General features: G+C 34.4%; 1 protein-coding gene across 1 annotated transcript in view; it reads left to right on the plus strand.

The window, feature by feature from the left end:
* The first annotated feature begins 6,322 nt into the window (after nucleotides 1–6,322).
* The window catches only part of LOC117177740, a 32,970-nt gene continuing 23,961 nt past the window's right edge, over nucleotides 6,323–15,331 (plus strand). The window contains exons 1-2 of the mRNA XM_033368644.1: nucleotides 6,323–6,398; nucleotides 9,740–9,859. Coding sequence (XP_033224535.1) covers nucleotides 6,323–6,398; nucleotides 9,740–9,859 — 196 coding nt within the window. The remainder of the gene's footprint in view (nucleotides 6,399–9,739; nucleotides 9,860–15,331) is intronic.

A 15,331-nucleotide genomic window follows, 5' to 3' on the forward strand; every position in this document is an offset into this window, starting at 1 on the left:
GGAGAGAGCGCGCGCTTAAGAAGGAGTGAGAAGGTACTGGCGTGCGTGACTGAACCTACCGCAATGTTTCGACGGGAATGAAAACAAGGCAGTAGCACGTGATATTCGTAGATTGTAACGTTGAAAGAGGAGAGTTTCATTCACTCGTCGTCCGTTTAGGCACGAGCAGATGTGCTTCAACAATGCTAATTGCTTTCTTGGAGGCTGAGATAACTCATCCTTGGGAGTCTCAGGAATTCTTAATTTGTCACTTAAAACCTTCACTCAAATTGCCTCTTTAAAAGTTTGTAGTGAAAATCACGTAGGCAGATCGTTAAGTTCTAAAGGTTCTCAAATTTACTATCTCACATACAACAAATGACGGCCGGATCATTAAAAGTTGACTTTAAATGATCTTTTTGTTTTGAACATTGAGCATTTTTTGTTTGTTTGATAAAGTTTAAATTTTCAGCCTATTTCAGCAAAAACTTTTAATTGGAATTTTATTTAATAACGTGATCAAAAATAATGTTACACACGGTGAGGATCCGAGTAATCTTTGAGGGGTGGGGCTATAGATTTTCAGATTTAACACTTTTATTCTGCAACACTAATCTGAGCCAGGTTGGTGATCAATTTCTCTAGAGATAACCCTAAGTGAAGAGCCTCAGAGAGTAATCATATGAAGTTCGCCACTCTCACCCTTTAGAATACAAGGTCTTTTGTTTCAGGTGTCATTCACTCTATTAAAACTCTCTTTATAAAGTATTTTTCGCCTGCCTTTAAGCACATTGCCATTTACTTAACCTTGATACGCTTCTTTCGTTAGTCGTGTTACAATCCAATAATTTGTTTCTGTATTTATTAATGACTGGTTTTATTTCCTTAATTTTTATTTCTACTTAAAATATCCAGTGGGCTGCGGAAGCCACAAAAACTGAACGATGTCCAATGCAAGCTTCTTTTATTATTTTTGTAGGACGTTACAGTAGGACCTGTCGCATCGGAATCCTCGGAGGGATGTAGTCCCTACTCATAAACTTCTCCACTGGCCGTGATAGATAGGCTCACGCGCGTAAAAACGCAGCAGGGACCGAACGACGGAATTCAGTGCTGTGTGCAAGAAAATTGACCGGCTTGTGACGACCGCTGAAATGTTAGGGCCTTGTACATTTTGAGTTACGTCACTACCAGGATTTGTAGCTAGATTTGTTTCTGCGACCTGCCTGATCGCAAGTGTAGACCCGATCCGTCCCGATCCGACGAGTCCTACTGTATTTAATTATACTTATCCTCGGATGCTATTTTTGGCCATTAGTGAGAGAATGCTTATATTTAAAATAAACAACGAAATATTAGTATTAAGAATTGCCATTCAAATTTGTTCAATCAACCCCCAAAGCACGAAGTAGAAAAAAGATTTTAATTTATACCGTGTTTACAAACATCACTTCATCTTTCACAATTTCAATGAAATTATACATGTTTTAAGGTTTCATAATTCATAGTGCGAATTAAATTTATACAGTACTCATGGAACCCCCTCGCTAATCTTTATTGTTATCACAATTAGAAAAAAGACTGTCAATGGCCCTGGGATAGCCCAGCTTTCCCTTTTTCTGAAGCGGCGATTTTGAGATGATGTCTTTTTCGTTGTCTTTGAGAGAACCTTGGTCCTTTTTCACACATTTGCGGCATACACACGTATTTGCACGCAGTTGCCCCACACGTCCACTTTAATGCGCGTTAATATTTTTTTTTTAATTGAGAGAATAAGAATTTTATTTTAATTAAAATGCAGAGAGTTTGTTTGAATTCTCATATATTCTTATTGTTTTTTTTTTCGTTTTTGCAAATACCAACTTCAATAGATGATTTCTCAGAAGTTTGGAGATTAAACTCTAAGGTTGCCTAATGGCTCTTTTATATTTCATCTAGCTGGCTCGGTCTGGCAGCCACTCAGCCAGTGATACTAACTGACCGGGAATTTTTCTACTGTACATGTACAGAAAAGTGCCGGTCCATTTAAATCACAAAGTATAAGCATTTAATATTACATTATTAATAAATTAATCATATCTCAAATTTAATTTAATTAATTTTTTTCAATAGAAAATTTCTTTTGAATATTTATCTGTATTATCAATAATAGTAACTACTGATTTCAAATAGATCCGAACTTTTTGGTGCATGCGTAGTTGAAAAAGTCGCGGTACGTTGCATCACTGCAGCCTGCCCAAGCCGGCTAGATGAGGTATGAAGAAGCCAATAGGCAACTATTAACTCCGGGGATAAGCTTTCTGGTTTCTAGAAACACGGTTATTCTGTTTTTATGTTTTTAAATTTAAAGAAAGTTGGCTGAATTTGGGAAAGTTTCATTAGCAATTTAAAAATTTAATTGATTTTGTAAAAATTTGCCTAATTAGCTTGAAGTTCAAATTATAATTATGTTCTGTAATAACAATTTTTACTTCTAGAATTCCAGATGCTTCAACTTAGAAAAATTTATTTTAATTTTCAATATTAAATCTTCAAATCTTTATTGCTTTGAATTTATAATTGATCAAATTAAAAAGTATGCAATTTTTAATTATTTCATTTTGAACGCTGTTAACTTTTGCTTACAGCTAACATATTGGGCCAAAATGGAATTTTAGAGAAAGCAACAAAGTATCTGTCACGAGGGCGCAGGCGTCGAGGCAACGACGCCACATATTGTGTATGTTAAAATGTAAGTGCGTTAAAAGAAAATTTAAAAATTCTACGGAGAATATGGAGCTTTAAATAAGACATGAGTAAAGCTCAAGAATATAGAGGCAAGACCTTAAATTTAGGGGCTGAAGCTTATACAAAAGCAAAATATAATATCTTAAGGAGTGGCTACGTAGAAGCAAGTAGAATAAACAGCCGCAGAGTAGGGACAATACTTCCACTTGGAGCGTCAAACTGGGCCTATATTTCGAATTGGGTTACGTCTAACTATCTTAATTCTAATCAATTTAGATAGTTTGATTTATGACAGTTTTAACTGACTAATGATGAGAATCCATAGAGAGTGGATTCCTTTGAATGACACTTCTTTCATTCAAAATTCGTCTTCAATGACAGGTGGATCAATGAGACCTAAAGAGGCTCCTTCCTCGTAGAACTTCGGGTAAGAAGTCCATTGGTACCGACACCGGAATTGATATAGTATAAGGTGCATTGGTTCCACGCTCACCCCGCTCATTTCACTTTCGGCCATTGATCACACTTCCCAAAATGTAATTCCTTTCGGGAAAATGAAATCCAATTGTTTTCCAATCTGTTATCCTAATTACTTGTAATTTCGGTGGCCCAATCTCCTTGTATTGTGTCTAAAATTGCAAAAAAAAAACAGAAAAATGTCACTTTTATGTAACAAATATTGATTAGTATCCAGAATAAAATTTATAATTTAACATATTTTGCAACGAAAAGAAGGACCAAATGAGAATAATTTCTTAAATCATTGCTAACTACCTATCACAGCCTACATCAGCATAAAATTCATTATCTGTTATATTAATTTCAGAGAGAAATGACTTTCCACCATTTACAGGAAAAAATAATTGTTGAAGTGGACAAAAATTGTTCAAAACATCGTAAAATTTCTCAAACAAAGACTTTTACATTTATCATTCGTCGACTGTATCGTTAACTCAAGACGAAAACACTTTATAGGATTAAACTAGGAATAATTGTCTAAAAAAATTAAGATACTTTCGATTGTTGCAAAATTTATTAAGTTAGAAATATTCAACACAGTCTGAAAAATACATTTAACCTCGCTTTGGGAAACGAAACCGTATCAAGATGACTGCCAAGACTACAGTGTTGGAAAATAAGATAATCACAATACCGTCTGAGCCACGATGACTCGGTTGTTCCAAAATTTGGCACTTATCGAGCATAAATAATTAGTTTACAGGACATGCTGAAATATACCATCTTTGCATGGGTTTTACATAAAACTGATACTTCACATGTTATGGGACATTCGCCGATCACAATGCAAGGCGGCTGGGGGCGTCAGCATTGAAAGTTATTGGGTAAACTTGTTTCTTGAAAATGCCATGAGAAATGACTGCACACTAATCAACCAGAAGTTAATGAGAAGTGCTATTTTTCATTTTTTTCAAAACTGAGATCATCCTATACAAACCCGCATGGTAATCTCAAAAACAAGGGGACATGGTCTAATATTGACAGATGTGAAAAAATAGACTAAATGTTTTTAAAAGAATTAAGCGCAGCAGGGGCGGATTGATTACCAAAAATCCATGGTCGAATTTTTCGGTGCACTGGAGTTCCTTTTCACGTTTCAAATCTCCAAGCGAGGAAGATAAATTTTTAAAGAAAACTTTAATGGTTGAATTTTTGACTAAAAGTAATTACGAGTAGTTTTGAGGCAAAACTGGATAGTCTCACTTTTAATCAAGAAAATTATTTTGAAGTGAAAAAGTGTGTTTTTCGAGATTTTGTCGCTAATTACTATTTTCGTAAGTTATAAAATAAAAGCTGCCAATAATACAAAAAAGGAATAAATAGTTAATAATTAATTTAACTTTCCAAAAATAATCGTCTTTGAATAGTAGAAAGTTTTTTTTCCGAAAATATTAAAAATTATTCGTAACTATTTTTTTCTATGCCTTATGATGTTAGATAGTTGCGGTTTTCTGAAATTATCAACTTATTGTCCGCTTTGTACTCATAGGGAGGTAATAATTTATGCAAGTGTGGAAAATAACAGGTTCATAATTTACCGCAAAATAAATCAACTGTCTAGCATTGATAAATAAGATGAATAAAACAATCATATTTTGTTTCAGCATTTATTTTTCTTAAATAAAATTTATTATTATTATGCAATACCAAGGTAAAAAATTAGGCAAAACCGAGAAAAAGTCGCGACTTTCTAACTCTGTACTAAAATAAAATGGCTACAAATAATTTTATTGGTAGAATACTTAAATAATTTTGTTAAAAACTTCTAATTATTATCAATAGAAAATAATATTATAAACCTTTTCATGATAACAAGGAAAAAAATCATAATCAGCACAAAAATATACTTATAGGGGTAAAATTAAAAAAAAACATTTATATTCCTCCTTTATGACTAATTTCGAAGAAAAATGCTGAATTTCATCTGGAATAAAAAACATAATATGAGAAATTCGAAATAAAATTTGCAAAAATATATTTCTACTTATGCACCGATTCGAGACCTTTTTTATAAATGTATCTTAAAAATAGGACTTCTGAAAATTAGAAAAGAATCAACTTTATTATAGAGTAGAAAATGATTAAAACAATTCAGTGAAAAATGACCTGTTATGAATCCTTTCAAAATTTAAGAAAATTTTATTTTTAAAAATGCGTCAAAATCTGTCCAAAATTGTTAACCAAAAATTGATGATACAGTTTACGATTTTTTAATAGGAGAAGGTTTTCTTAAATGTTTCTGAAAAATAAAGTTTTAAACCAATAAGTATTTTTGCGTAAAAAATTAAGTACCAATCAAAATTTAATTCCAGTATGCTATGTTATCATAAACAGCGAGCAAATGTGTGCTAATTCATATAATGCCTAGTGTAATGCCTAGGAATTATATAGAATGCCTAGGAAGTGTATATAATAAGTATTCGATTTCATAGTTTGCCTGAAATTTCCAGGCATTATATATAAGGCCTGGATTATAGACTTTGCCTGTAAAATATATAATTTTTCGAAGCCGCATTAATGGAGCAAAACAGCGAAAAGCTGACTAAAAGTATAAAACGTTTACAAAATGGGCCAAGTTATGTTACTGACTGAATCAAAAGTTTATTTAACATACATGGCCAACGTATTGGATCCATCATTTTGCTTTAAATGTTTTTGACGTCGAATTTGTAATCAGTGAGCTTGAAAACCCCACTGAAACAATTTTTTTAATATAAACTTAATTTGCCGCACTCTTCCGCCGTCTCAAGCCTCACGTGACTTCTCTTGACCCGCGCCTGGTGTTACAGAGCTAGCGCCTTAACATGATATACCTGTTTCTGTCATTATGTGTTAACATTAAGTGAATTAAAAATTATATTCGGACCAATATCAAACTTTCGGCATTCATTGAAAAAAGTCTTTAATAAATATCCCTATATTATATTTTGCAGAACAAGGTGGCCAACAAGACGTCGGACGTTCAACATCAGTTCAAGGTAGTAGTAGTATACATAGTATATATAGTTTAAAAAAAGTTTAGACTAGCAACGCTGGAAGCCACTGCCATCTGCAAAAATAATATTGACTCCTAGTAGAACCGCGGAATATTACACATATGGCCACGTCTTACGATTATGAGATGGGTGGTCACTGGCGCAACGAAATCACAACGACAGCCCGGCGAAACTCGCGTAAGTCTTGAGAGGATGAAGCGATCCAAGCATGAGAGCTTTCTGCATACATTTCGCACGTACCTTGTCATGTCTTTGGTGATAGGTTTACACCTCCAAGAGCACTGTGCACAAGGCCAATTACTTAAACTGAATAGTTTGGATACAGTCATTAGAGCTCCATTTTAATATATCGGTACCTCTTCTACTTCTTCTCATTGGCAGTGATATTGTATTCGGTGGGAGCTGACAATGCCATCACGAATATGGTCCATTTCTGGAAGGCTTAGAGAACGATGTTAGGTATCGAGTGTGCAATGAAGACTGCTCTTCGAAAATCATAGTTTCAGAAAATATGACACTTCAGGTCTTGGACAATTGGCTCTATAACTCTCGAAGCATTCGGAAAGTCGGGGTCGCGGCTAATACCTCAAAAGTGCAAAAACTGGTGAAGGAACACTCTCAGGAATAGCTTTTGTCTGTCTAGATTCACCGTTCTCTCGTTAGTGCGATACCCAGGTAGTATGTGTTAATGGTTTAAGGTTAAAGTTTAAGGTTTAAGGTTTTCATGATACACTCTGCACCTATTTCTGGAAAATTGTTGACGTAAAATGCGGTCACGGTATACTAAGCAGAAAATGAAACAGTGCTAGAATTCGAAAATAAAATGCTCTGCTACTAATAAGCTCATGATAATCTCCGGAAAGGAGAAAGTTTACTTCTTCGAAAAGAACAGATCTTCTTTGTTTTAAAAAATTGTCACTGGATTTTCTTGTTGAGTAGCTGTTGATGGAAATTTTTAGATATTGATGTATTCATGACAGCTTTTAGAAATAAATCATCTAGATTAGGTAATGCATTCTTCTCTTTTCTGATTTTAAAATTCAGTTCAAGGGTCTGTAGCCTGCTCAACGGCTAATGCATATGATTGATCCTATGCTTGGTGATATCAAAGGCCGTAAGACCGTTATTCGTCAGCTGAAGAGCCCCACCCGAGTCGAAGAAGGTGCCTCTACCCGCTTCTAAGTACTACTTCCCTTATGTTGAGTTATGAATGCGGATAGCCGTAAGATCGTTCTTCATCCATTCAACAACCCCACACGAGTAGATTAAAACCAGAACAGCAACCATGTTAGTCGCAGATACCCTTTTCAATGCCGACAGATAATCTGTCCTGTGAAGCTTCCCTTCAATAGAAGCATATATATTCAGATCATCTATATAAAATACTTAATTTGCCTAATGCTCGCTATAATTAGTATCTTTGCAGAGGTATCCTAGAGAAATGCTCAATGCGAGTGATAAAGGCACAAGCGCAACGCCAAAGAGCAGAGAGTTAACGATATTAACCGGAAAGATGTCCCTCTGGAAAGTGAACTTGTTCGTTATCATGCAAAAATTTTCAGACGAGATAGTAGTTATAGTTTTCCAAAGGAGCATCATCCCTCTATGCATCTCACTATGTGCGGATGAATATTCAAGCTTACCAACAGACAGATGATAAGTCAGGAGGTTGCATCAAAAGTTTCCCTATAATCAATCGAGGCCATCGCCTGAACGCGCTGATGGGCTGCTGCATCTTTAAAGAACTATCCGTCAAATAGCAGGTTCTCTTTACAGCTTGATGCACCTCTTCTCGAGCCATCATTTTCATACATTTCTCTCCAGGCAGCCCCAATACTTCGTACAATGCTGTCATTTGAAACAGCTTTAATGGCTTTTGGCGTCGCTGAATACGAATCTGGACTTAGATTTTGAAAATTCAGAATGGCGGATCCAAAATGGCTGCCGAAATTGGGAATATTTTTGTATTTTATCTGAAAATTGGTATACAGGGGTTTTTGGGGTCATTGATCACGAATATGAACTCAGATTTTGGAAATTTAAAATGGTGGATCCAAGATGGCGACCGAAACTTGGAATATTTTTGGATTTTTTTCTGAAAATTGGTATACAGAGCTTTTTGGGGTCGCGGATCACAAATCTGAAATCAGACTTTGAAAATAAAAAATGACGAATCCAATATGGCGGTCAAAATAATAAAGTTTTCTGGATTTGAAAAAAAATTAGTTTACAAGAATTTTTGGAGTCACTGATCACGAATCTGAATTTAGATTTTGAAAATTCAGAAAATTAGTACTAATCTATGTTTTAGGTGAGTAGGTGTATATTTTTTCAAATCTCAATATTCTAAATATTTGTCATTTTGAATACAGATTCAAGATCAGCGACCCCATGCCTGTGCGAACTTTCAAAAAACAATTTAGAAATATTTTGAATTTGACCCGTCATTTTGAATGTCCAAAATCTGAGTTCAGATTCGTGATCAGAGATACCAAAACCCCATGTACACCAATTTTCAAAATAAAAACTTCCAAATTTTGGCCACCATATTGGATCCGCCATTTTGAATTTTAAAAATCTGAGTTCTGATTCGTGATTAGCGACTCCAAAAAACCCCTGTATACCAATTATAAAAGAAAATCCAAAAATATTCCAAATTTAAATCGCCATATTGAGTTCACCATTTTGAATTTTCGAAATTTGAGTTCAGATTCGTGATCAGTGATCCCAAAAACCCCCGTATACTAATTTTCAGAAAAAAAATATATGCCAAATGTTAGCTGCCATATTGGACCCGCTATCTTGAATTTTCAAAATCTGAGTTCAGATTCGTAATCAGCGACCCCAAAAACCCCTATGTACCCATTTTCATGAAAACTCGTTTTCCTGAAAAATGTATGCCCGAAAGGGTTAAAGATCTTATACAGCGCGTTCAAACTGATTATTGGTCTGTAATTTTCTGTATTTGACACGTCACCTAACTGTAAAAAGGAAAGCATTAAAGTAAAAAAAATATCCGTTACGGTCCAAATCCTTTTCTTTTTATTTGGCTTTATTCACTTGATTCTTTTCGAGTCCATAGAAAAATTATGGCAGTAAAGCAACTTCTTTGTCATTCCGTTTGATTTATTTGAATTAACTAATAATTCGAATGCTATTGAAATGTTTTTCCTACCTTTTATGTCTAGTATAATCAATACAATCGTATTCAGCTAAATGAACATTTGGAAAAAACAGTATTTGTTTAGAAAAGATTTTTGTATTTCCATGTGCTTTTTTCACCTCTTCGGCAGCGATTGATGAATATTCCTTCTTACATAAATATTTTTAAGAGAAACACATCAATTATAAATAAGAGTATACATTAAGTTCTTTCTCACGTTGTATTACGTGTTTGAAGCATGAATAAAAAAAAGAAACTGATATAGCAGTATGTAGCAGCGCGCATGCGCACTGTCAATGCTGCGCACCGCCTCCAAATAAGACATTTATGTCATTTACGTCCTTATATCTTGCAGTTGGAGAGCAGGAGCATCTAGTAGCTACAACTAGGCAACGAAGGACGACACAGGGTGAAAGACAAGGTCGTCATTCACAGTCTAGTACTAGACATGCGCAACCAAGTCCTGTCGTTCAAGGTTAGTATATTATAATTCTTTTGAACCAATACAATTTTTTCAGGATTCGGACAAAAAATCCATACTTCATTTCTTGATCGTTAATAAATTGTTCTCGCGAAGTGACGTTAAGAAGTACATATTCTTATAGGAAATTTTATTGTGCATCTTTTTTTTTATAAAATAACAATGTTGTAACATATACCGCTGTAAAATCTGACCTAAAACCAACGTTAAAAAAAACTTTCTGTAGATTTTCGTGATTTATAAAACTTCATAAAATGTGTGAAAATTTATTATAATTCATGGAAATTTTCCATAAGTGCCAAAAAATCGTTGATAAATTTTAATTAATTATCAAGAGAAGGCCGTTGGTGTTAAAAGAGTATGAAATTATGGAACCATTATAAATTATTGTTCGTCAATGAAATTATAATTATTAGGGAATACTACATATTTTTAATATGATTATCAATATTTTTTGAATTCTAAATTGTTAATTCCTAAAATTTAATACTATTAAATTAAAGAAATCTGCAATTCACTTACGCATTCGATTACGACGACAAAAAAATATTTGCAACAATCTACCAACATTTCGGATTTTATATAACACCTATTTAAAGGCTGCACTGTATTTTGAAATTTAGTTACATTGATCACGGTGATATTACCATATTTTTAGTCAATTTCCCACGTTAATCACTTCTACATTAATGTTTCATGCTTAATGCCATTTTTTAAAGATTTTTTCAGTGCTCATCGGAAGCTTTAAAAACCGAAAATCTTAGTCATCTTTTAAAAAGAAAAAAGTACCATAATCCTGTCTTCGGCTGCAATTATCAGATTTTAGCGATAATATAAACGTTTTAATAATTTAAAATTTTGAGTGCTTATCATAAGGCAGTTTTAAGATGTGCGCATCTTACTGAAAGTTTGGAAAAAAAATAAGGAACGTTTATATACTAATAATATTTTACAATTATCAAAAAAAACCTTAGATTGTTTTTATATTATTAAAAATTTATTAGTACATAAACGTTTCTTAGTTTTAGTTTAGTATTTTTCCAAACTTTAATTTTGATATCTCATCAAGTGTAGAATTGGTATCATCCACAAAAAATTTCGATAGAGTAGGAATCGCATGTCACACATGCAATGTAGCTAACTTCAGATATTTCAGTATTGCATGTGAATATTTAAACCAAAAGAAATATCTTAGGTCAAAATGCCGTAGAAACAGCGGAAATAAGGAAATTTTTCGCGAAAATAGGGGAATCAATTCTATGTGTAGATTTTTTTTTCGGCCTATAGAGTCCTATAAAAAGTGAGTGTCCGAAAGCCCTTTACCGAAATTGTGCGAGAACGTCCTATGGAGTGGACGTTTTTTGATAATGTCTCATTCTGTCAAACTCTTTGAATGTCAGCTCATATATAATCTTCCTTTTTTTGGGGTAATAACTCTTACTTTGCTTCTTCCAATTCCCCATTCATGTTGAGAAGTGGGCTTTGGGTGACCAGCCCCTCGCTTCGTGCACTAATTTTCTTATACAGACGCAGTCTGACGATAAGGACATCAAGTCTCTGCCGTTGAAAGTCTACAATCTCATCTAATATTGACGGTGTTAATGTATCGATGAACCAAGGGTATTTTCCATGATAAGATCATTTGTCATGTTCATTTTGGGCAGGCAATGCCTTAGTGTTGGTTCTACATATCTTATTTATTCTTGTAGCTAGTTCTAGATATTTAAGTAAGAAGATTCTATGATGTTCTCTCCTCACACTTTGCCCACATTTCTCTGTCAAAAAATAAAAGCACATAGCATCTCTGTTCCGATAATATGTACATTTAAATCGCCTTTTTGGTTCCTAAACCTCTGCCCCTGGTGGTCTAAGGTCACCCACCTTTAGAGGATCTGGTGGTGTTGGATTTTCTAGTCCTTCTGTGATATGCAGATGAGTCCTTATGTCTTTCAGCTTAACGATAAGATCTATTAGTGCGAATTTTATATATTAGGATCATTTTCTGCAAATTTTGCACTTAAATTGTATCCTTTTCCTCATTTCGTTTCAAACTTCGCAATTTCATAATAGGGATGCACTAATTCCTCTTTTATTGTAATGTCCCACTTTATTCTCTCCCACGGTATTTCTGTCGAGGTGGTTGGCTGCAAATAGCTTATGCTAGCCAAAGCATCGTCAACAGGCACAGTTGCTGTTGCATTGCTTACCGTTTGTCGCAGATGTTCTTGCTGACCAGCTCTTTGATTAGTGAAATCTGCCTAACCATCCTGAAACTCACCATCACCACTATCCCGCATTCAGTCCCAAGTGAAAATATTTCGTGGAACTGTCTTAAGACGATAAGTTTATGTCTTGAGAAGTAAAAAAAAAATCGAAGCAAAGTTGTATTACCAATTTGGGGCTTTAATATTTTCTAGGGTGAAAATTACGAAATTGTTCCTTTATAAATTGTATTTTCCATTATACCATGACCTCTACGAACAATGGTCCCCAACGGCATGGCCTGCCATTTCCAGGAATCAGGTAGCTAGGCTGGGGCCAATCAGTTTACATCTGCTAGGGATTAAAATTTTACAACCGATAGAACTTGTAATTTTATAATAAATTATTTGGTTATTCAAAATTCGGAATTTGTCAGTCTCAAGAACTACAAGTATATAAAATTTTCCGTGAAAACAATAAAACTGCGATTTTTTACACGTATCTAGTAAACGGTTGGCGACAGGAAAAAAAAGATACTATTTTTAGATTTGCAATCCTAAAAAAATAATGATTGAATTTAAACAAAATTGTTAATGCATAAGGAATAACTACCATGGACATAAATAATATAAACATTCTGTAAAATTTATAGCGGATTAGTGGTGACCTACGGAGGTCTTTAGAGCCTTATGTTGTCGGTGTCCTTGATTTTGGCTTGAAGACGAAAAATGTGGACTTCAAACCAAAATTAAAGTCCCGCTCGCGTCAAGGAGCCACACTTAAAAAAACGTTTTAGATATATCTTGGCTATGTCGTGGATGAAGACTTAGCCAATACGAGTTATTTTTACTTGGGAACCTCAGTGTGGCCCCCGAATGGTGACTCCAGGGGCGCCTTGATGATCTTCGGCAATCGACAAACGTTTCAAAATCTTTAAAATACTCTCCATTATCGTTTATGGGTTTTGGTTTTCGTCTTAGTCCCTCCCCTCTTCGTTCTCTGCCTTCATTATCTGCACTGTGTTATGTGCACTGCAATAGATCTGAAAGCTTAACTGTATAACGTGAAATATTTTTGAATTAAATAAAGCATTTATCAATGAATGTTTAACATAACCCATTCAGCAGCCACTCATCGTCAGCGTTTTACCCAAAGATACTATTTACAATAGCTTCAATTTTTCCGTTATGAATTACTTTCGATATTTTTTTCAATTTCAGCTTTCCTTTTTGAAACGAAATCTTTTTACGATTTTCTTGATGCTTTGTTGGTTTTGTCATTGCAAAATAAATGTAAACCAAAAATTTATGTAAAAAATGAAGCCATGGCAAAGTTGAACATCAAGATTGGTAAAAAAGGAGTTCTATTGGATCAAATACTATCATGCATATGATAAAAATAATATGTTAAACCGAAATCTGTTTTAACGCGGGCATGTAAAAATATCATCTCCATGATTTGCTTTAGATTAAAATCACTTTATAAGCCTTATTCCACAACGTAGTTTGTGAATTTATTTGATAACTACACCAACGTATTTTAATAGTTATTGATCAATCATGAAAGAATATCTTGTTTAATTTCGAACCATTCTTGTGCGTATATTAACTCATTCCAATAATTTTAACACTTACGTGTTTACGTATGAAAAAATTATTGTACAGCTTATTATAGATTTGATTAAAAACTATATTTTCTCATTTTTTTTTTAAATTGTATTCTTTTTATTTTCTTTAAATTTCCAAAACGAGCTTCAACATTCACTTTTATAAAAGAAAACCAATTGATTATCCTTTCGCAATTTCTTTAAAACCGACACACTTTCTTTTCTATCGCTAACTAGATGAGTTCCCATAAGAATGGGTAAAAGATCTAGTTAGTAGTTTTACAAACGAGCGTCAGTTTCTATTAACGAACCAATAATCAACAAAATGGGCCACAACTCTCTTAGTGTCCCCAAGATCCCATTCCCCATAGAGTGGTAAAGCTAGCACCCTTAAATTCCCATAAATGGGTTGAAGAAGGGTGGGCAAATCGGCACTCTGACTTCACTCCATGGTATTGTGTCCCGATACGTTACATAACTGTGGGAAGTACTAAAAGTTAGTTTTGTTAAATTTTCCAAACACTGAAAATTTCATAAAATGTGATACTATACATTCAATTTTAATTTTGAATAGAATAGATGTCGCATCCAGCCTTTCATTCAAATCCCCTGGCTAACAAGATTCCTGGAAGATCTATCAGTATTCCAATAATTTTAAGAGCTGAACGCAGTAGACCTCACTCTTAGTAGTGCTTTGCGTCGACTGTAAGCTGGGTAGATTCCGATGGGCGCGTGTGATCGCATATACTTTTGTGGTTATCCACCTCCTTGTAGATGGCTTCACTATAGAGGCAGAAGTGGGGGTGATATTTTCTTAAAATACCTTTGCGTCTCGTCGTATAAACTTGTAACGATCTGTTTTCCCTCCCTTATATTTCGTCTCAGCGGACGCTTCAGCCTGTGCCAGGGTTAGGTTTTTAGACACGAAAGAAACAGAGCTTTTCTATTTAAATAAACTTGAGAGGTTTATTGTCTTATAATTTACATTTCTCACTTATTTCTAATGTGAGTGTGGCGAGTGTAGGTGTGCGAGTCTTTATAACAATTTTAAGTGTGGTTGTAGTGTGATCGCGGTGACATTATTTAGCGTGTGTGTGTGATGTGTATGATTCTCCTTAGAGTATAGTGGTAATGTCGGACGGGGGCGAGAGGCTCTAGGTTCGATCTTTTATTCCAGATCATATGGGGCGGAATAAGCCACTGTTCTGGAGCGGAATGAGCCACGTATTCCTGTGCATTAACCTTACCTCTTTGTGTAGCAGTCAGCAGGTTAGGATTCAGTGTTTCATATTATCAGATTGTGCAGGGTATTAATTATGGTGTAAACATATAAAAATCTAATTTTGTCGATAAAAATGCTCCAAAAAAGTATGACAGCAGCACTGTTATAGGCATGATGAAATAATATGACCAGAATGGAGAGCACTGTTTTTCTGTGTGTATTTCTTAAATTTCATTTTTTGAAAACGCGTAAAATGCTTTCAAAATAAGAAAAACATTTTTGTTGTTTAAAAATACGGCAGACGTGAAAAAAAAAACGCTTCAATATCCCAATATACCAGGTGTATACATATGAAACCAGTATTGCCATCTAGCGGCCAGTAGGCACACTTGTAGGCACTGTCGGAACTTACCATTTGTGCTAATTGGCGTATTGT

The sequence above is a fragment of the Belonocnema kinseyi genome, chromosome 1 (assembly GCF_010883055.1).
Source record: "Belonocnema kinseyi isolate 2016_QV_RU_SX_M_011 chromosome 1, B_treatae_v1, whole genome shotgun sequence".
In the NCBI taxonomy this organism is placed as follows: Eukaryota; Metazoa; Arthropoda; class Insecta; order Hymenoptera; family Cynipidae; genus Belonocnema; species Belonocnema kinseyi.